We start from the raw sequence: 23,751 nt of genomic DNA on the forward strand, positions 1-23,751 counted from the left end.
CTGCCTCGCAGTGCCCGGTGCACCCCGGCTCTGCCTCTGAGCATGCCAAAAGTATGTTATAGTTCCTGCTATCAGTTCAGTCCTCCTCCTCTGCATTCCTAAGCTACTGAACTGCATCAATAGTTTCCGTCATTGTCTAGCCTTCTCGTCTCCACGTTAGAGAAATACTGTATTAATGGTCATTTAATATTCTTCACGCACTACATGTAGAATAATGCATGGTCCAGTCTTAGAGTCAAGTTAGCCTCTCCCCTCATGACTTCTAGTTCATATCAACATGTTCCCTAAACATCAGATACCAGATAGGGTTTAGGTACATGTCGCTCCGACCCTCCAGACTCTAGTCTCTGCTCCTAGCACAGAGTTCGTAGCCCCCAGCTTCTCCTAGTAACACGTCATTGCTAGTTTTCGCGCACCATTAGGTTAGAGGTCCCGGCTCCTTAGGTAGCCCCCTCCTATGTGTCCGCCCATTCATGACATATTCTGTTACGTTTTACATCACATGTCTAAGTAAACTCCCAGTTACACCTCTTTTTACTGTTATCTCTCGCGACTGTTACACGTCACGCCTTCTGCTCCACCCACTGTTACGCCTACTGCAATGTAATGCTATGTGTTTGCGCTATGTATATAAATGAATGTCTTGTTATTGAATGTTAGCGCGCTCATCCCAGACCCAGCCCCGGCAGCTGCCGGGCCTTGTCCTATTGCCTTGTTGTCCTATTCCTATGCAGGTTGTCCTGATCCTGTCCTTATGCTGTAATAAACCTGCAGAAACTCCTACTACCTCGAATCTTGACTCTTATTTATTGAGCTATCTGTTATGCTATAAGTCTAGTCAAAAATAGGGTATTATTTATTTATTTACCACAAAGGAATCGGAAAAGTGTCACAGGATCAGATCACTGCCATCTTGAGATGAATCTGCCGAGCACACAAAAAGAAGTTTGCATGTTCCAAGGAATGGTTGGTTATTGTAGACAGTGGATCCCTAATTTTTCAATGATAGCCAAGCCATTTCAAAGACGGACGCACAAAGATGAATCCGATCCAATTCCTTGGGATGGGGAATGTATGTGCTCTTTCCTTGAAATGTGAGACAATTTGTGTCGAGCATCAGCATTGGGAATGCCCAACTTTAACAAAGCTTCACACTGTTTCGCAATGAGTGCGAAGGTTGTGTACTATAAGTTCTAATTCAAACATGTGGAACTGCTCGCAGACCTGTTGTCTATATTTCTGCGACATTCGACCCCATTGCTGCTGCTTTACCAGGATGTTTGAAAGCTGTGGCTGCAGCATGTGTGAGTTTGGAACAATGCGAGAACATCATGATGGGTCATCCTTTGAAAGTGTATGTGCCACATTATGTTGCGATCTTGCTAACTCTGACAAGAACACAGCATCTTACGAGTAGCAGGTTACCAAAGTATGAGCAAGTGATTTGGGGGCAGAAAATGTTATTGTGACGAGATGCACGTTTGAATCCAGCTACCTGGATGCTATTGCCAGGTCATTAAGTGGTGATGGATGAAGCTGATCATGACTGTTTGGATGTGACAGAATTGTGTACAAAACCGCTGCCTGATATTCAAGATTCACAGTTGCGCGAGTCAGACCATGTTCTGTTTGTGGATGGGACTTGTTTGCGAGATTCTGGAGGAACCTTGAGAGCTGCATATGCAATTTGTACAGTGGTGGGTGTAGAAGAAGCATTGCGGTTGAAAGGTGAGCATTCAGATCAAGTGGCGGAATTGATTGCATTCACCAGGGCTTTCAGCATTACAGAACAGATGAGTTTCCATATTCACCGATATGTCAGTACGGATTTGGGGTTGTTCACGACTTTGGGCAGTTGTGGTCTCAGCGTGGGTTCATGACCTCTTCGGGTTCGTCTGTACAAAACGTGCATGACAAATCTAATGGCATTACAACTGCTGACCCAAATTGTAGTGGTAAACTTTTCCGCTCATCAGACTGGTCACGATTATGTGACGAGAGCAACAGCTATGCTGATGAGACAGCGCATTATTGCACACTAAATTCTTATGAATTCAATGGGGAGCCATTGAAAGAAAAAAATATGATGACACGGAATGCAGACTAATGTTTTCAACTGTTGAAACATGGGAAGAGATCGGAGAATTGCAAGATGCTGTACCACAGACAGAGAAAAGTGGATTAGAGCGGGGAACGGTCAAAGACAGGAAGATGAGGTGTGGGTGTACACAGACGGGAAACCAGTTTTGCCTGACAGTTTACTATCCCCAATGGCAAGAAATGTCCATGGTCCTGCACATGTGGGAGGGTATGCAATGATGAACCTCTTTCTTCAGTCTTGGTACAACCCTAGGTTCAGAGCCACTGCAGAAACTTTGTGTCAGAGGTGTGTGATATGTTAACAACAAAATGCAGGAAGGAAGACGGTGGTTAGTACCAGTCACATTGGCAAATAAGGAGGGCTTTTTAAGTTCATGTAATTGGATTTTATTGACATGCCCCCATGTAATGGTTTGAAATATGTCCTTGTGATTGTTTGTTTTCCCCTTGGGTGGAGGCTTACCCAACGAAACACAATGACAGTCTAACTGTGGCTAAACTGCTTCTTCGAGAGCTCATCCCAAGATTCGGTTTTCCAGTCTCTTTGGAATCAGATAAAGGAACACATTTTAATAATGAAGTGATATGAATGTTTTGTGCTGCCTTGCAAATTGAACAAAAATTATAATGTGCCCATCGTCAGGAAGCATCAGGCATAGTTAAACAAATCAACAGGACACTGAAATCCCGACTTGCAAAAGTGTGTGCGTTCAGGTCCCTGAAATGGCCAGATGCATTACCTTTAGTGTTGATGAGTTTGAGAAGTATCCCAGACATGAACTGGACAATCCCCCCACAAGATAATTATGGGGAGGGTTATGAGGCAGCCTACAGTTCAGGCAAATCAGCTTGTAAATATTTCAGATGACTTCGTACTAGACTATTGTAAAAATTGGCTGATGTGGTTCGTTCCGTGTCTCATGCAATATTTTGAGGGAGGTCCCACGTGCCAAAGGGACATGGCTCAAAGTAAACTAGAAAAATAAATATTTCCTTTGGTATTTTGGTTCAGTTGCACCTCCTTCAATCAATACCACATTCATTCATACTTTATATACATCCTCAAAAATCCATGTGTAGTAGTTGCAGTGCCACAAATAGTCAAGTAGTAGAAAAATATATATAATATATTTATTAAAAATAGTGAATAGTATTATTCCACCACAGTTTAAAAAAAAGACAATTAAAACTATTTCATGGATATAGGGCCCAACACAATCAAATTATCACACAACGATCAAAAGGACCCATACGGTTCAATAGCTAAATTGGCCTATGTTTTTTTAACAGAGCAGTAAAATCAAAATAAAAACCCAATGGCGAGAAAGCGAATAAAAAAATATTTTTTAGAAAAAGGGGAAAGAAAGAAGAGAAACAGTAAGAGAGAAAACATACAACAGTACAGTTATTTGTGATTCATAAACTGATCCAAATGTGCAGTCAGAACCGGCATATGAGTAGTGCACGCTTTTTCTTCAGTAGTCAAGAAGCACGTGCGGAAGAGTTGCTTGGAATCTTTGGCGTGGGTCTCAAGTGATACATGTTACCACAACTGCTGTAAAATGTGGTGGTATGCCATATTGGGTGTATGCTGCACACACTCAAGTCCTTTGTCCTCTTGAAAGTGCGAGTCTGTTGTGGATGTACCGGTTGTTACAGAAAAACATCCCATATTGACTCAGCACAAAGTAGAGGGGGAGCTAGCTACTGGGTCTTGAAACACTGGTTGAGAATGAAGGAAAGTTAATCCTAGAAGGCAAGGAGAGTTAATCCTAGAAGGCAACGAGGGTCATGGAGAAAGAGATTTAACTAAGCGAGATATTGACTTAAATAATGTGAACTGTGAAACTGAAAAACGAGGGCAAGAGGCGACCGATGGCCCAGAAAATCTGAAAGACAGACATGTTTAACTACAGGATAAATACCAGAAACGGTGATTGAAGTCTCCAGTTAGTCTGAGAACAAAGACGGAGAAGAAACTGAAGTGCGCAGATCAAAAAGAGCAAGAACACTTCAGAAATACACAGCTCCAGAGTGGATATATCTTGCTGCTACAAACGACTGGGAGAAAGAATACCAGGCATTTTGCTTCAAAGATTGCATCTCACAAAAACCGCCAAGAAGAACAGTGCTTGTAAAGATGAAGGCCAAACGAAAAAAAAGGGACAAAGGGCAACGGGAACAAAGCATTGAAATATTTATTTGAAAAAGCCTCAACGTTACAAAGTATTATATATGTTTTTTTTTTTTTTAAATGAGTGTTAACAGAGATGGAAAATGCAAATCAGTCCTCAGAATGGCGTGAATGCATATGTACTTGCTTCTTAACTGTTTTCATTATAGTGTTAGTTTCCTTACTAATATTAAATCTATCTCATTGTTTATTCGGATACTAATCTGCATGTGACAATGACTACTAAATCAAAGAGTGTGCATGGACGAAAAAAATAAGGACTAATGCATTAACTGATGTTGAGTTACATCATGATTAATACATTGATTTCTCTTTGAATGTGTTGAGAAAATTAGAAAATTCACCAAATTGTATAAGAACTGATCTACAAAAGCAGCCACTGTAAGAGGGGCTTTAATCTCTCATTAAAGTTACCATAGCTATTTACATACCAGGTTTTTAAATGGATTGCTGCTTAAGTGCTTTCAGAAATATATAACTTATATTTACCCAATTCTTTAATTCCATTGTCTCGTATCTCAAATATAGAGATCGACACGCTTTTACAATCTTCAGACGTTTCAACAGACAGGTGTACCACTTCCAGCTTTAGGACACTGCCGGAGGAGATCGGGATATTCCAGATACAATTCAAGCCCCCCGAGTAGCCCAGTGGGTAGCCTGGAGACGTCAAGGTGCCAATAGAAGAAGTAACCATTTGCATCACAGATTCTGTAAGCAGAAGAAGAGTTTATTTACAAATCCTGAGGCAGAAGGCAAATTAAAAGCGGAGCGCATAAAACACCTGGAAAAAAAGATCAGTTGTGAAAAAAGAAAACATCTTTCTCCCTGAACTCGAACCTTTCCTTTAATTAGAAACCGCATTGTACCTTTATTCCAGCACTCGCATATGCCTCTGACATTTACCTTTTCGTGCTCTAACTTTAATGGCATAAATTTACCATAGTAATCTGTCCATTTCCAACTCAAAATCATTACCCTAGTCAGACAATGAATGTTTTCTAATATAAAGAAACAAAGCATCAGTATTCCCTGGGCCACCTTCAGGACACACTGCATATCAACCATAGAACATTCCACAGGACGGTGTGCTCTTGGAAGGGTATGTATTGACATTGAAGATCAAGAATGTATCACCATGCTTTCATCGAATACGGTCAAAATCGGCATGTATGCACATATTTAAGTCTACAGATCCAGAGTGCAAAACAGAGTTCAGTAAAACCTTTTTCAAAATGGGTATAGTTGTATGTGTCCAAAATATCCCTGTCATTGCCATCAATACATGCCGCCCTATGCGTCTGTATAGGAGTCATAAGTGTGTTCTGTAGAACATGTCATAAAAGGACATGTGCACAGAGCTATAGGTGGTGGCATGATATAACCCACAACATGGAGATACAGAAAATCATCAACTTTTGCAAATTGTGGAATTTTTTTCCTGATTTCTTCTTAGGAGTACAACTATCCAGGCAAGAATTATTGTTTGAGGAGCCTGGTCCTGTTAGGGGAGTTCCTCTATAAACGTCCTTCTATTTAAAAATACGTTTATAAGGAGGTGCTGTGTCAATAAATGCCACAATTGGGTAGGAATTTCAGAAAGAGGATTGGAATGTTTAGACTGGAATGAACAGTAGAGAGGCAGCCAATGCCTACAGTGCTCCCCTCGGCTGTTGTCTTGTATTTGGCGAAGCAATAAAGCTGGAAAAAGTCTCTGGTGTCGGAGCATCCCCCCTTCATTGGAAACAAGGACCTTATTGACTATACTCTTTGCGACTCTATCTTGTGGGGTGTGGGTCAGCCAAATGGAAGTGATCGCATAATCTGGCAAGGAAAGAAGTCATACACTGCTGGATGCTGCGATGTGTCAGAGAATGTGGTATACAGAAATTTGGGAACAAGCCCTGTACTCCTGTTTGGCTGACATGAGTCCGGGACTCTGACTTCCTGGAGAACTAGTCAGAAGGCAGAGCTCACCACCTGAACACAGTCAGTCGCACGGTCACCCCCAACCACAGGATGCCCCACTGTGTCGCTCATCACAATCCACACAAGGAGTGAGCATTATGGAAACTCCTGGAAACAAAAGCAGCGATCACTGTGCAGGTCATTGACACGGTCGAAGGAGTGTGCCAGTCATCAGGAATCTATGAGCCAAACTCGTTTTAGCAGCAAGAATGTGTTGCTATGGTACTAGTCATTTTAGCATTTTGCTGCATTTGAACTGGGCGAGCGACCAGGATCCAAGGGATTGCTTGACTACAGTTGGATGCTGGGGAAGGAAAATGTTTACTTAACAAGAGGCTGACTGTACTGGAGAGTACCAGGGCTATTAAGACATATCTATCTAGGTTACGTATGTTGATTACAGCAGATCATACTCGCCCCACACTGGTGTCTGTGTGTGGTTGAGGCTCAAGTGGATACAGTTGTACATTTTCCTTCGGATATATTACAAGCAATGAGAAGCAAACTACAATTAAGTTAGTAAGTTGCTGAGACTACTAAACTTGGACATCCTAACACTAGTGTAAACCACAGAGTGGCAGGCTAATGTGGTTGAGGTCCAGGGGAATTTAGACTATGTATTGATTTGAGGGGAGCTCACCAAGAATGGTGTGGTGAATAAATACCCCATTCCCACAATAAGGTCTTCACTTACCCATAACCTAAGCCTCATATCAGAAAGTCCTGCTGCATGAAAAAAAGTCACATGATCTGACAATGTATGTGACACCATTTGGCTTTTACAAGTTTATCAGAATGCCATTGCGATTAGTGTTAGCAGCATCACTATTTCAGAGAATACTGGACATATATTTAGGAGACAAGAGTGGTAAAGTGTTTTCTCAACAATGAGCACATTAGAGAAAAGCAAAGAACACATTAGGAATCAGTAGTGCTTGACATTTCACAAAGAAGTGGGCTAACGTGGAAAGCAACACGTTTGAAGAGAGCTCTGCATCCAAAACAGCCAAACTGATAATGCTACTAAACAAAAATGCTGAGTCTACTTGGGATGGCGAGTTTGAGAAGGAATTCAGGAGGATAAAAGACGAATAAAGCCTTGACAATACAGTAGAATATTTACAGATATCAGTAATAAATCGTTACAGACCATTCTAGTACAAGGAGATAAACCACTGCATTTGCTTCTAGAGCCCTGTGGGTGTGTCCATAATTGGTATTTTGGATAAGTACTGTGATTCTCTGGATAGATGTGATGGGCACAAAAAAAACCAAGAGGAACCAATTCCTTTACTCTTACTTACTAACTACCTGAATACAGTCTTCAAATCCTTTTCAATATGAAATGTCAGTTTTATATTGAATGGTTTGAATTATATGCATTGCTATAGAAAACAAGTGGAGGGGACCAATCCATTTAATTCTTTATTCAGCATTTTCATTAAACACCATAAAAAGTACAATACAAATTTGAACTGTACAATTTAAAAACAGGAAAAATTAGAAACACATCGGAAGTGATACAATATTATTGGTTACATAATCAGTTTATGAAGTTAAATACTCCCCCCAGTATTTGCTCAAGTAATGCCTCTAGTATCCCTCAGTTTAACTGCTAGTCTTAAAAAATGTGTCACCGCAAATAAAGTGAGGTGATCTCGGGCCATTTGTAAATATAAGAGAGCTTCTGTCGCGTGTCTAAAATTAGTCTTTTTTAGCAGGTTTATTAAAAAGCAACGCCTGGGCATTAAATAAAAAGGGCATAACAATACAAAATGAAGGGTATCCTGCGGAGATAGTTGATCGCAGCCGTAAGGACCCTTTGACTCAACTGAATTTGTAAAGCCTGCCGGCTCAGCTAGCAGGTGATGTAAAAAGTTGAGCCTAAAACATGTTCATAAAATTCTATCCTGGGCATTATGTATTAGTGCAAGATAAGGCTCCATTCCTGCACAGGACCTTATTAGAGTATGTGCCTTAACTGATTGTTTGGTGCTATCCTTAGCTTCTCGTGTTATGGCTTTATTGTTGATAAACATCTTCTTTACTCTGGCCTGATCCCCTTTTATTATACCGGACGGCGTCAGAAAAAGATCCTCGCACCCGATGCTTTCCAAGCCTCCCTTAACATACTTGAGCCAAGGAACAGTCATTCCCTTCTCCCTCCCCAGGCAGTCCATGATTATCTGTTTTGTCAGACTGGCTTCTGGGTTGACCCAGATTTTTAACCATGCAGTCAGTGGCCCACTCCCCACCCTATCGGGCAAAAAATCACAGCCCAATTCTTCATGTATAATGTGGGAAGAAACACACTGGGGGATTTTGAGGAGACTTCTCAGGTATTTGCTCTCCTCAATTTGGAGACATCCACCATCCCCCAAAGTTCTGCCCCATAAGCCACTTTTGAGTAACAAATAGAATTATATAGAACCATCATCTGCTCAGGTGACCATCGCCCAAGTCTGCGGCCAAAATTCATTATTGCCCCCGAGCTTGATACTAGCTTGTTACATCTTTCCTCAAGCAGTGGTTTAAAATGTAGACCCTTGTCAAATAAAATTCCCAGGTAAGAAAAGGACTGAACCTTTGCTAGACTAAAAGAACCTATTTTATAGTTGAACATTTTCCCCCCACTTTTTGGGTCCACCTCCATCACGTATGATTTAGACAGATTGGCAGTTAAATCTAAACCGCTCATAAAATCCACGAACCCGTCTATCAGACGCTGCAGTCCGAGTGGTGTGCGTGCCAGCAGGACCGCATCGTCTGCATAAAGCAGGAAAGGGATCGCTCTACTTCTAATTCTGGGTGAGTCCACATTTAATTTCATATGGGATTGTTCTAGACCATTAATGTACAATGAAAACCGAAATGGGGCCAGGATACACGCCTATCTGACCCCACTGGAACAATTGAAGGGCTCTGTGTTTTCTCCTTCTAAGTTGTACCTCACTTTAGCAGATGTATTACTATGTAGGGCTCTCGGGATGTTAATCCAGTCAGTATCTAACCCTAAATTGGACATTATGATCCACAACTTCTCCCTATTCACACTATCAAAGGCAGCAGCCAGGTCCATGAATGCTAAATAAACATTTTACTTGTTGGCCACTGTATATTTTGTCACCAACAAGTATAAATTCAGGCATTGATCGGTCGTGGATCTGCAAGCCCGAAACCCATACTGTACTTCAGTGAGAATATGATGTTCCTCTTCCCAACTCATCAGGCGATTCAAGACTGCTCTTCCCAAGACCTTAGCTGTTACGTCTATCAGGGAGATAGGGCGATAACACTGAGGGTTATCCCTGCTCCCCTTTTTAAAAATTGGCACTATTATGGCCGTTGACCATGAGCGTGGTAACCCTGAGACTATGGCCGCATTTATCACTCATTAGGATTGGGCCCCACAGCTCCACTTCACTTAAGAAGAGGTCCGGCGGAATCCCATCCGGTTCGCCTTATTTCGGGTCAAGCCCTTAATGCCCTCCACAATCTCCTTTAGTGTAAATTCTAGCACCACTATCTCACCCCCCCCATTTGCCTTGTGCTCCTGGATAGCAGTGGTCCCTCTATTATACAGACCTCTAAAATATTCCACCCACTGCTCTGAGAGTACATTAGACGATATCTGTGGGCTATTTCCGTCTTGAAAACAAGGGCTATTGACTATCTTCCAAAAAGATGAAAGCTCTCTTTTCAGCCGCTCCCCTGAGATCTTCCCACGTTTGGGTCTGGAGCGCATTTTTGCGACGCCTTACTGCCTGCTTATAGGTTAGTCTACAGTGCATAACCTTTTGGCAGTCTAGTGGCTTCTGTTTCAGGGCAGTTCTTAGATTTTTTTGAGCTAGGGAGCACCCTCTATCAAACCACTTGGGGTCAGTCTTTATCTTGCTCTGTCCTGTGGTACGCATTAGGCCATCTACTAGCCTTCCTACCTCTTCGAATGCCTCCACAAGCGGAGGGCCATTCACTGATAAATCTAAACACATCTCTATGTGCTGTTTCCCCTATTCCAAAACTGATTTGTGCACGCTCTCACCATTAAGTTTGGCCCATTTAAGGTGCCGACCTTGGTCTATAACTCCCTAATGTCCTCTGCTTTCCTCCTTGTGGCCTTTCTAACCTTTGAGACTGCCACTGACAATGTTAGTGAGTTATGATCACTGAAGCCACTACAATCAATCGAAAAACCCACAATTCTTTGTTTTAACAGGTGTGACACAAGTATAAAATCAATGTAAGAACTGCATCCTCTTCCCTTAAAAGTAGGGTTAACCTGCTTATTCTGTTTGATAGGTAACAGATCCATTGAGTGTTCCATACTGTGGCTTTTCATCACCCTCCTTAATTCCCTTCCTTCCAAGGTATGTTCAAAGTGTGCCCCCTCTTCTAAATTGCATGCTGTCCACTCTTCCGTAAACGGTGTCAGTTTTGGACATAAGTGGCAATTAAAATCCCCTGCTATTAAAATCACTGGAGCCGGTGCACCCTTGTTCAACTCTCTCTGTGACCCGAGTCTTTCCTCCAGCTCACCTGCTCTACATCCTCCCACATTATAAAAATTAACCAGTGTCAAGCTGAGGTCCTTACTCTTGAAGTGTACCGCAATCATACAGTCTGAGTTACATTTCAGGTCTGTCCAGACTCCTTCCAGACTCAGATCTACCCAAATTAGAAGACCACCCCTAGCTCTTCCTGCCGACGAACTACCCGATGGGACACCAAAGGACTTGAACCCGGCCAAATTAAAATTAGTAGGATCCAGTCGCAAGGTTTCTTGAACAGAGATCATATTGACTGTTGATGTATTCCAGCCATTCGGTGTTCTGGAATTTGGCTGATAAACCCGCTACATTCCAAGACACTAATTCTAGGGTACTCCACTGATCTCTGTGGGGGGCAGCGGGAGTCCCAGAGAGCTCATTGTCTGTATGGGTGTCTATGGTTCGTGCTTAATTTAAAATACATGATTGCAATTGAATAGTATTCGGGTTACTTCTTTTGAGGGTTCCCTTCCTTTATTCCTTAGCTGTAACTCTCCCTCTTTATCAGTCTCGTCCTCATGCAGTCAATCTACCTCGCTGAGGTGTCTGCCCCAACCCAGTGGCGCATATTTATTACACAGCGGGAGAGCATGCTCTTCTCTTATTTGGACTACATCACTCGCATGTAGATATACTCCCTGGGCGTCATTAGCTGGGTACTCGCCCCTCTCTCTAAAGGCCCTTTATCTGGCTGCACAGTCCTCCCCCTTACCTCTTCCCAGCACCCACCAATAAACCCGGTATTTGCAGGATTATAGTAATAACTTAAACCTAGTGCCTGTATATTGGAACGGGTACCAGTCTGGGGACCATGAGTGATATGCTTGACTGCTTTAGGATCTCTAAGGTTCACCACAATACAGTCCCCTAATATATTTTTTTGCCTGTTGCCCACCCAACTCACCCTCCTTACAAGTAGGATCTTCCAGTGAAACTCTTGGGGCAGAGGTCTATTATGATTAAGCCAATGTATTGTTTTATTTTTCAGTTGGTCATACGATTCCTCTGCCTCCACTTTTAGTTCGGGAACCCCGTCAGGATAACCACATAGGGTGAACACTCTGGGGGAAAGTCTAAACGGGGATGGATTTTCCTTGCAATGTTTCTTTCCATTTCTTCATTGCCTGTCACCCCCTGTGGTCTGCCATTGTCTATCCTACTACTGCCTACTGTTTCCCCCCTGTTCTTTTACTTACAGGAGGTTGTGCCGTGCTAGTTGATGCCAATGCTACTGGAGAATTTAGGTCAATTACACCCTCCCTTTCACTCACCATACCAACATTCTTTGAATGAACAACCCTCTCGATCTTATCGTCAATGCTGCCCAAGGTACATCTTATCGCTCCCTCGGCTTCCCCCAGTCTCTGCTCAATTGCATTCAGTCTATCCATAAGGGGCTCCAACTGAGAGGTTAGGAGGGCTTCTATTCTCTTCCAAATTACTTCCTCGACCTGCGGTGGGCCAGATACAGTCACTGAGTCAATACTGGTTGGTACAGTACCCCCTGACTGGGCTCCTTGAGCGATGTTATCCACTGGGGGCTCATTTTGAATGCTTTGACAACAGTTTTTGGGCTTCTTTCTGTAGTATACCTGCCCGGGTGGCTCCGCTCTTTCTTTTCGCCCTTGCTGGGGTGTATGTGCCCGCTAACATGATCTTTTCTTTTCTGAATCTTTTATAAATATGGGACAGAGTATAGCTATATAAATACTATACTCTCAATGAATTAGTAGCCATATAAACAACAGCTAAAATTCAGACTATAATAACTGTAAAGAATAAAGGGTGATCTGTTACTGATATTGCGATCTCTATATCCAGATCTTTTTACCCGGATGCAGAACATCTCCTCAAATAATAAAGAGGGATGAGCATCGTGTGACCCTTTGAGGAGTTAAAGAAAAGAATCCCCTTGGGCTATCTCAACAAGATCGTGAGACATTGTTGGATACGAAGCGTGGCGCCCCTTTGGCTAGCAATAAGTAAGTGTACCTTTTAGCCACTAGTCACGCACAAGAGACATCATGATGTGTACTTGGTACTTATTCCCTAAAGACCATGTTGTTTCATATACAGATCCTCTGAAGAGACACAGAGAGGACGTGGTGGTTGAAAATTTACTGTAACCCCTGGGATACATTCGGTACCCAAAAAGATAAAGCAAACATTAAAGTAAGATCTGTTTAGAACCACACCCTCCAGCAGTCTCTGTAGTATAATAATAAAAAAGTTTCCTAAATAAATATTAATTGTATGTATTTGATTTTAGAAAGAAGATTTGATGTTTTTAAACGAAACGGTCCTGAGGAAGGTGTTCCATAATAACAAAGCACCGAAACGCGTCGACACACGGAATTTATTGTTATATGTATAATTTTGTTTTTATTAAATCAATATATTGTAATTGAATAATGTACTGATTCATTGTGAAATTTATGAATACAATCTGACTAGGTAGACATATGTATATATGTTTTTAACTTGTTAATGCATTTATTATGAAAAATAATTTTAATAAAAACTACTGAGACAAATACTACTATAAGCTGTTATTGCCAAAAATTTGCCTTTGTGCTACATAAGAGGGATGTGGTTAGTCTTAACAAATGTTAGCAATATACGTTAATGTGATAATATCTGAATACACAGAAAGGAATTTCTTTGTTTATTTGTTGTACTTCCCGGTCCTTTCTGGGTTTATTAGGGAAAACTCTTTTTAGAGCTAGTACGAAAGGTAATACAGCAGTTTTGAAAGCTAATGAAAAAGTTACCTTTCTCTCTGTATCTAGGACCTTAGAGGGGGGCCCAGCCTAGCCTTCTCCGGCCTCTAACGGGCTCAAACGGGCCCTCCCTTCGCCCGGCGCGTCCCACGGAGCGGGGGCCGCAAGCCGTGAAGTAGCGCGGTGGGCAGGATCAGAGTCAAGCCCAGGTGAGCGTCGTTGTGGGGCTGCTGGTCTCCCTAGTCCCACACCTCCTCAGAAGAAATGCGTTACTTACCTGTAACTGCAGTTATCCAGTATTGATGCCTTTCATAGATTTACATGCCTGAATCATTCCCAGTCATCGAGATGGGAGTCCCCGGTACATAGAAAAGTAATGTCCTATAGACATACATAGAGAAAAGTACGCCTAAGGGCCTTGCCTTAGTAGCCTATCTATGTTCTTTTGTAAAAAGGACCAAATTCCAGAAGGTAGCCAATCAGCTACTACCTCCCTCTAGAACCTCCCTGTCAGGAGCCTCAGTCTCTCAGATTTTCGTACGCACCAAGCTAGTTAGGCGTCATATATGTTAGAGAGAGAGAGAAGTGAGACCTTCCAGGGGAGGCGGGAGGGTTGCATGTGAATCTATGAAAGACACCAATACTGGATAACTGCAGTTACAGGTAACGTATTTCTTATCCAGTATTATGGGTGTCTTTCATAGATTCACATGCCTGAATCAGAGTAGCAAGCAATATATTATGCACATTTCTGATGGAACAGTGTAAGCAGTCTGAGATAATACATATCATACGACTAATAACCATCAATAAGTAACAATAAATAAGTAAATAAATGTGCATACCAGTGAAGGAAGGTGGGAAGGAGGAGGGCTCACCTCACTGGAATAGGTGGCGAAGCACAGCCTGGCCCACGGCTGCATCCTGCATCAGTTCCATATCCAGGCAGTAGTGCCTGGTGAAGGTATGTGGCGACTTCCAGGTCGCTGCTCTGCAAATGTCCAGTATTGGCACTCCAGCAAATAGTGCAGCTGATGTTGACATAGCTCTCGTAGAATGAGCTCGTACTGTGGATTGTAATGGTCTTTCGGCCTTTTCATGGCAAAATGCAATTGCAGAGGATATCCATCGTGAAATGCTCTGTTTGGAATGTGGCATGCCCTTCCTTGGTCTGCTGAAAGCGATGAAAAGCTGATTCGTTTTTCTGAAATGCTTTGCTATGTCTAGATAAAACTTAAGACACCTCTTCAGGTCCAAGGAATGTAGGGATCTTTCAGCTGCGGTACTTGGATTTGGGAAGAATGAACGGAGGACTAATGGCTCATTTACATGGAAGTCCGACGGGACCTTAGGAATAAATCGAGGATTCGTTCTTAGAATCACTCTATCCTCTTTGAACTGCATGAAAGGATCTTGTATGGAAGGAGCCTGTAGTTCGCTGACCATTCTAGCTGAGGTCAGAGCCAATAGAAGGGCTGTCTTCCAGGAGATATATTTGAGATCCGCCCTATGGATTGGCTCGAAAGGGTGTTTCATCAATTGATTGAGTACCACATTGAGATGCCATGTTGGTGGAACTCTTCTTGGTCGAGGGAAGGATCTGTAGAGCCCCTTAAGGAATTGCTTTATAAACCTGTTGGACCAGATAGAGGGTCCTTTTGACGTCCTCGTAAACCGGGAAATTGCTGCCAGATGAACTCTGATAGAGGCATGTGCAAGTCCCGATTGTGCCAGGTGTGAGAGATATGGCAATAGCTGTTCTGGAGTAACCCGGAAAGGGTGGGGACCTTTGTCCTTACACCAAATGCAGAAGCGTTTCCATTTCAAGGAATAGGATTTGTTTGTGCTGTCTGCTCTTGCTTTCGCGAGACATCCTTGCATTCCTGCAGAATTTCTAGTTGGCAGAATTCTCGGTGCTCAGGAGCCATGCCGATAATCTGAGAGATTTCAGATTCGGGTGCAGTATCTGACCTTTGGACATCGTGAGTAGTGATGGATGTTGGCCCAGATTGATTGGTGGTTGGACTGAGAGGCGATGGAGGTCCGTGAACCAATGTTGTCTCGGCCAGAACGGGGCAATCAGAATCAGAGTGCATCGCTCCGTTTTCATTTTCCGAATGACTCTTGGTATGAGGGGAAATGGCGGAAATGCGTACGCAAACACGTTGCGCAGGCGATGGAAAATGCATTTCCGAGGGACCGCAACTGGGGATGCCAACTTGCAAAGTTGTGGCATTTGGCGTTCTCCCTGGTGGCAAAGAGGTCGATCTGCGGACTCCCCCATTCTGAGAAGATGCGATTCAGCACTTTCTGATCGAGTTCCCATTTGTGGGACAGGGATCTTTGTCTGCTTAGAGCATCTGCTATGACGTTGTCCTTGCCTGGGACATACTCTGCTGTCAGCGTGATATTGTGTAGCACTAGCCAATTCCAAATGTTCTGCGATTTGCGAGATAGTGTTAGCGAACGCGTCCCTCCCTGCTTGTTCAAGTAGTGCATAGTCATGGTGTTGTCTGTTCTGACAAGCACTGGTGAGTTTGTGATGCACGGGAGGAAGGCCTGCAGAGATAGGAAAACTGCCCTCAGCTCTAGGAGGTTGATATGGAGCTGCCGCTCCTGGTCCGTCCACTTGCCACTGATCTGTAATTCTTGAAGGACCGCTCCCCATCCTTCTAGAGAGGCATCCGTAGTTATTACGTGTGGGGTTGCAGGTAGCAGGAATGGTAATCCTTGAGAGTTTTTTGGGCGTCCTCCACCAGAGTAAGGCCTTGATGATTTGTTGAGTAATCACGATGTGATCCTCGAAAAAGCCTGTGCTCTGAGTCCACTGCCTGGTCAAAGCTTCTTGCAGAGGGCGCATCCTGAGCCGACAGTGTGGAATAAGCAGGATGCACGAGGACATCATCCCAAGCAGGGACTTGAAAGTACGGAACAGTAGGGTTTTCTTTGAAGCCACTGCAGTGGCCAGAGCAATCAACTTGTGTTTCTTCTCTTGTGATGGGAATGCCTTTGAACATTCCATGTTCAAAGTGGCTCCAAGAAAGGTAAGGACTTTGGAAGGCTGTAAGGTAGACTTCTCGTGATTGAGCATCAAGCCCAGTTGTTGGAAAAGTTTGAGACAGGCGTTGGAAGACTCTGCTGCGCCTGTCATAGATGGTGCTTTCACCAGCCAGTCGTCCAGGTAGGGGAAGACTTGGTCTCCATTCTGCCGTAGGAAAGCTGCCACAGGGGAGAGGCACTTGGTGAAAATTCGAGGTGCCGATTTGAGGCCGAATGGGAGGACACAGAATTGGTAGTGTTGTCCCGCTACTGCGAATCTGAGGAATTTTCTGTGGCGTTTGTGAATAGGGATGTGATAATACGCGTCTTGTTGATCTAAAGACGTCGTAAAGTCTCCTTCCTCCATTGAGCCCAAGATCTCTTGGATAGTCACCATCCGAAACGATTGGCTCTTCAAGAATGTATTGAGCGCCCTGAGATCTAGGGTGGGCCTCCATTTTTTCCGTTTCTGTTGTATTAGACAGAAGCGGGAATAAAATCCCTTCCCTTTGTGAGCTGGTGGAACTCACTCTATTGCTCCTTTCTTTAACATTGAAGAGACTTCTTGAAGGAGTAATCGTAAGTGCCTGTGTTGGAGCTTGCGAGGAGGAGTTATCGGGGGAATTTAATTGAATTCCAATGAATGTCCGTATTGGATCAATTGGAGCACCCACCGATCTGTTGTTATTGATCTCCAATTGTGGAGGAAGTGTGTTAGTTTTCCTCCAATTTTTAAAGAACGAGATGGTGGATGGACTGGCTGCCGGAAACGGTCATTGGCGTCCTCCAGTGGGTTTCCTTTGAATTTTTCCCCTGTAGTTAAACCTCCCGTACGAGGTCTGACGTCCTTGTGGTTGTTGTCGCTGCTGGTATTGCGATCGGCCTTGGTTGTATGAGTATGAGGGTTTGCTATGGTATGATCCTCTATAAGAGGGCTGACCTCTATCCCTGTTCCCTCGAAAGGACTGGTTTTTAAACTGCAAAGTTCCAAGCGCTTGTGCAGTGTCCGTGTCTTTTTTGATTGTCTGTAAGGCCTCATCTATTTTCTCCCCAAAGAGGTGTTGGCCGTCATAGGGCATGTCGAGTACTTTAGTTTGTACTTCTTGACGAAAGGATGTCGCCTTGAGCCACCCTTGTCTTCGCAAGACCGCGGCACCTGCTAGTTGTCTGAAGCCGGTCATTGCGACATCTACAGCACAATCAATAAGTTCTGTTGACTATGTTTCTCCCACCTTAAGGAGTGATTGAACTACCTCCTTTAAGTTATCAGGCAGTTCTGTCAGATATGGGGCAATGTCCTCCCACAATTGCCTATTGTAGCGTCCAAGTAGTGCAATGGCGTTAGCTACTTTGATGGTCATGGCTGACGTGGTTGAAAAGCGTTTGCCAATACCGTCTAGTTTCCTGCCTTCCTTGTCTGGTGGTGCTGACAATGGAGAGGACGGGTTTCTAGAGTTCTTTTGAGCCGCCTGGGTGACTACAGAATCTGGTTTTAGATGTCCAGTAAGGCAGGCTGGCGCTGTTGATGGTGCCTTATATTTTTTGTCTAGTCTAGGTACCATTGCGGAGACCGAGGCTGGTGTCTGCATCAATTGTTTCCCTTGTTCCCATATGTGATCAATGATTGGAATTGATCTTGTTGTTTTTCTGACTGGGTCTTTAAAATCATATAGGAAACAGTCTGTTTCATGTGATTCCATAGTCATGTGGAATCTCGTGGCTGCTCGCTCCACTAAATTGTGGAATCCGCCAATGTCTGCCGGCGGGGAATCCGACGTAGTGGGTTCTGGTGTGGCTGGAGATGGAGCGATGTAGTCTTCATCTCTGTGATCGGACTGGTCGTCCCGTACCTCCCCTTCTTCTGGTTCCTTGCCCTCGTCATCAGAAGATGGGGTATGTTGTACTGTTTCTCTCTCACGACGGATCACCAAAGGTGACGGTCTCGGTCTTGGAGATGCGGTTGGCCCAGATGACACTGGAGTTTTCTCCGTTGACGGGGCCGTTGGCGATTCAGGAAATCGCTTCTTGTAGTCCTGGATCAAGTACTGGAGGTCCGAGACTATAGATACTGTAAGGCACACCATAGGTGTGACCTGCGTCTGTACCTGTGAGTGTACAGATTCCTCTGTAAATACTACATCATCGCCATCTTCATCTGTGCTTTGGCACTTTACGATGAGATCCGAGGGACTGGTGGCCTGACCGTACTGGTCATCGTCCGATTCGTCGTCTTGTAGGAGACAGGATGGGGGTAATTTTTGGAACCCTACTTGGAGATGTTAAATCCGGTGTAATGGGATTTTTTGTACTCTTTTTGTGTGGAACCAAATCAAATTGTTTCCATGGCGTCGACGGTGTCGTCGTTGATGGCTTCGTCGACGGTGTCGTCGTCGACTGATTTCAGATTGTCGACGGTGAGCTCGTCGACTGTACCTTAGTCGACGGTCCAGTCGTCGACGGTGTGCTCGTCGACGGTGTCTTCGTCGTCGGCGGTGTGCTCATCGGCGGTGTCTTAGTCGTCGTCGGTGTGCTCGTCGACGGGGTCTTCGTCGTCGACGGTGTGCTCGTCGATGGTGTCTTCGTCGTCGACGATGTGCTCGTCGCCGGTGTCTTTGTCGTCGATGGGGCGCTCGACGGAAGTGTCTTAGTCGACGACGATGTTTTTACCGTCGTCGGTGCAGGCGTCGACGGTTTTGGCTTTGTCGTCGTCGACGGAAATTCAGCAACGTCGAGTGCTTTTTTATGAGGACAATCGACGACACCGGCTTACCTGCCGTCGACGATGGAGTGGTCGTCGTCGTAGATGAATATGCGGACGACGCCGTCGTCATCGATATCGTCGTCGATGTAGAGACAGACTGTGGAGATGGTTTTCCTCAGCACTGAGGGAAGCGTCGATGAAATCGTGGTCGATGACTGCACAGGCTTCCTGAAAGAAGGAGCCTCCTTGTCAGACGTGGTAGATCTTGCCTCTGAAGACTTATTGGCAGTCTTCTTAGGAGGAACGTCTGTAGGGCTAGGGCAAGCAACCCATGGCCTCTTCAAGGATAATTTTGAGGAAACTGAAGCCATCTCACCGTCCTCTGAAGATTCCAGGTCGTCTCTGGTTTTAAGTCTGTTCAACCAGAGGAGCAGTCTTCCTTCTTTGTCTTTTGTCTTTGTAGAGAATGTTCTACAAATTCGTCAGTCCTTGGGTGAATGGTCAGGATAAAGACAGTAAAGGCAAGTTTCATGCTTGTCATCTATGTGGAGTCTTTTCTTACCACAGGATGAGCAAGCCCTGAAGAGTCCTTTCTTCTGTTGATCAGTCATAGTTGAGTTTTGAAGAAATTATCCAATTTCTGTGAGGAAAAGAGATAAAACTAGGAAACCTGAGGAGAACTCAGGTGGAGACTCCCTAGCACAACGTGCGGTAGAAAATCTGAGAGACTGAGGCTCCTGACAGGAAGGTTCTAGAGGGAGGTGGTAGCTGATTGGCTACCTTCTGGAATTTGGTCCTTTTTACAAAAGGACATAGATAGGCTACTAAGGCAAGGCCCTTAGGCCTACTTTTCTCTATGTATGTCTATAGGACATTACTTTTCTATGTACCGGGGACTCCCATCTCGACGACGGGGAATGATTCAGGCATGTGAATCTATGAAAGACACCCATAATACTGGATAATAGAACAACCACCTGGCAGCAAAAAGCGGCTACGAGCGGGGGTCGGCGAGCCGTGAAGTAGCACGGTGGGCGGGATCAGAGTCAAGCCCAGGTGAGCGTTGTTGTGGGGCTGCTGGTCTCCGTAGTCCCCCACACCTCCTCGGAATAGAACAACCAACTGGGAGCAAAAAGCGGCTACGAGCAGCAACCCAAAATTCTGTCACTTACAGGGACTCCAGCTTGCAGACACCATGGGAGGCCCTCGCGCCCCCAGCCCGCTCCGTTCCCCCACTGCAGACCGTGCAACAGCTCCCCCTCTCCACCCTGCTGCTGCTCCTCCTCCTCTCCGTGTTGTTCTCCTGGTCTCTGTCCAGGCGCTGAGGAGGGCGTCACTCACATTCCACACTTTTCCTTTCAAGCCCATTGTTTTCAAGCCAGTGTTGGCAGACTATCAATACTGTTCATTCTTCAGCAACAAATTTAACAGAAAGAAGTTCTCCCTACCACCTAAGCCTATTGCAGAGATTCCAGTTAAGCATGTGAAGTCATGGGACTGCTGAGCCATGTTACATGAAATTATAAGAGGGAGAGTAAATAGTGAATGTATGCGGTGTACATGTGGTGTTTGCCCACCCTCTCCATATTTCCTCAAGATGGAAACACTTGAACGGCACTGCCTTTTCTTACAAAATGTATTTAACAAGGAATAAACAAGACAATGAAGCATAAAGGTAACACATCTGCTGTAAAGTTCCCTAATGTTTGGTCTTCACTGAGGTCTGGAGGTATACACATCTGCTAAAACACATACTTCTATTGAAATAGTATAAACCTTACGTTATGTTGCCATCAAACTGGTAAAAGAAGGATGATCCAACACAGGTCAAAACTAGACTGCTGTTCTTTTATTTTAACACACACAAGAGGGATATTTTAGTCTGTTTCAGCATTAACATTTCTGCCATCGCATGCCACTGGCGAAAGATGCACAGAATGCTTACAGGCCTGTCTCAAAGTTAGTGTTTAAGTGTACCTTCATAGGTTCCGTTTAGTGATAAACAATAACTTGATTAAATCTGACAACACTCAATGTATGGTATGATAAAGATATTTGACAAGAGGATCTCAAATCTTGATGTCAAAGTAGATTATTAATGTTGCTTAAAAACCGTGCCAGTGTAGTGATGTCTGAAGCTGTTGCTTTGTCTTCCTGAATGTGCTATAAAGAGGCAATGATTTGAAAACAGGCTTCTTTGGGGATATGAAGGATGGTTTGTCCTGAGACAAGCCAGGAAGACCAGAACATTGTAGAGGAATGTTAATATGGAAAAAGTCAAAGCTAATATGAAAAACAATACATTCATGTATGAGAACGAAATTGCGTCTTTATTAACTTATTCTACCCTGACTCGCAAATACCTAGTCAGTCAAGAACTGAGGCCTAGGCCCTAGGTTAATGAATGATAGGTCACAGGTGGGATGGCACATAGCCGGCATACAAACGCAAGAACAGAACACCTTAGATCAATCCCAAAGATAGGCGCAGCGAAAGGACGTGGCCAAGCTGCCCACCAAGATGGCCACGTAGCCTTGAAGCTCCACTGATCTCCCCACAATCCTGGCCATACACTTGTGGTAAATAAATAAATAATACCTCTATTTTTGGATGAATAAATGAATAACAGATAGCTCAATAAATAAGAGTCAAGATTCGAGGTAGTAGGAGTTTTGCAGGTTTATTACAGCATAAAGGACAGGAACAGGACAACCTGCATAGGAATAGGATGGCAGGGCCCAGCAGCTGCTGGGGCTGGATCTGGGATGAGCGCGCTAGGAAGGACAACTTTTTAATAACAGTACATGAGCATATATACATAAAGCAAACACATAGCATTACATCGCAATAGGCGTAGCAGTGGGAGGAGCAATAGGCGTGACGCGTAGCAGTCGCGAAAGATAAGGGTGAAAAGAGGTGTAACAGGGCGTATACATAGACATGTGATGCAAACGTAACAGAATATGTCATAAATGGGGCGGAAACCATGGAGGGGGCTACCTGAGGAGCCGGGACCTCTAACCTGATGGTGCGCGCGAACTGGCAATGACGTGTTACTAGGAGAAGCTGGGGGCTTCGAACTCTGTGCTAGGAGCAGAGACTGAAGTCTGGAGAGTCAGGGCGACATGTACCTAAACAGTATCTAGTATCTGATGTTTAGAGAACATGTTGATATAAACTATAAGTCAGGAGGGGAGAGGCTAACGGACTCTAAGACTGGAGCATGCATTATTCTACATGTAGTGCGTGATGAAGAATATTAAATGACCATTAAATGCAGTATTTCTCTTACATGGAGACGTAAGGGCTAGACAATGACGGAAACTATTGATGTGATTCAGTAGCTTTAGGAATGCAGAGAAGGAGGACTGAACTGATAGCTGGAATCATAACATACTCTTGGCAGACTCAGAGGCAGAGCTAGGCTGAGCCGGGCACTGCGAGGCAGGAAGTAAGTGAAGGGTCGAGGATACAGGTGGGGGCTGTATCGCTCCTCAGCGAGGCTTCAGGAGACAGGAGACAGGAGACAGGAGCTGAACTGAATCTGGTGTCCAGGCCCTTCTGAGGCCTAGAAACGGGGACTTTACAATGGAATAACGTGCACACTGAGAAACGTGGCAACGTAACTTCACATGGGCCTGATATTCGTAGTATTCACGAGAACTGGAAACTGACATACTAGAGGTGGACACAACTGTAATTGCGTCTTTAATCGAACATAGGGAATACATATGCATATTAATCATGCACAGATAACATATGATGGATGACGCGTAGGGACACAGAACATGGCACAATTTACTTTTCCACATTCCCTCCTTGTCACTACGTTTCCATCAGGAAACATCAATATTCATGATACCATCTATCATTTCATACAGTATCATTTGCTCGTCTCGAATTTTCTGGGAACGTGTTTTAGAACGGGGCTTGGGACTAGGAATACATGATGTAGCACAAATGCCGCAAATCGCAGGGCCACATTGTATACAGAGGCAGCAGCTGAATATGATCGCTACTGCAATACCTAGAAAGGACAAGACTTTCCATCCCCAGGCGGAAAATATATTCCAGAACCAACCGGACCATGTCCAGGTGCCTGGATCTTGGTGTAACAGATGGGCAATTTTATGGAGTCTGGTTATAGCTGAATAAACAGACGGCGCGTTATTTGGAATGAAAATGCAGCAACTAGATCCAATGACTCTACAGGCCCCGCCCCTATCGGCCAATATGACGTCAAGGACGAGACGATTCTGTAAAACGACAAATCTCATAGCAGATTGCTCTTCGGTTAAGTTACCTAGAGCAGAGGCAGTCTCATTGACTACAGCTTCAAGGGTTCTGGTTAACCTACGGATTAGCTTACTATTCTGGATAGGTCCTATAAAGAAAAAGAAACCTCTATTGACATCTGTATACTGTTCTAGAGCAGTTTCAGTATAATCGACAATGGGGGACTCCCTTCTATGTCTAATGTGT

General features: G+C 44.2%; 1 protein-coding gene across 1 annotated transcript in view; it reads right to left on the reverse strand.

Annotated features, from left to right (window-relative positions):
• OVCH1 (ovochymase 1) overlaps nucleotides 1–23,751 on the reverse strand; it is a 1,371,455-nt gene that overhangs the window by 402,018 nt on the left and 945,686 nt on the right. Inside the window, exon 22 of the mRNA XM_078673763.1 lies at nucleotides 4,784–5,005. Coding sequence (XP_078529889.1) covers nucleotides 4,784–5,005 — 222 coding nt within the window. The remainder of the gene's footprint in view (nucleotides 1–4,783; nucleotides 5,006–23,751) is intronic.

The sequence above is a fragment of the Lissotriton helveticus genome, chromosome 1_1 (assembly GCF_964261635.1).
Source record: "Lissotriton helveticus chromosome 1_1, aLisHel1.1, whole genome shotgun sequence".
In the NCBI taxonomy this organism is placed as follows: domain Eukaryota; kingdom Metazoa; phylum Chordata; class Amphibia; order Caudata; family Salamandridae; genus Lissotriton; species Lissotriton helveticus.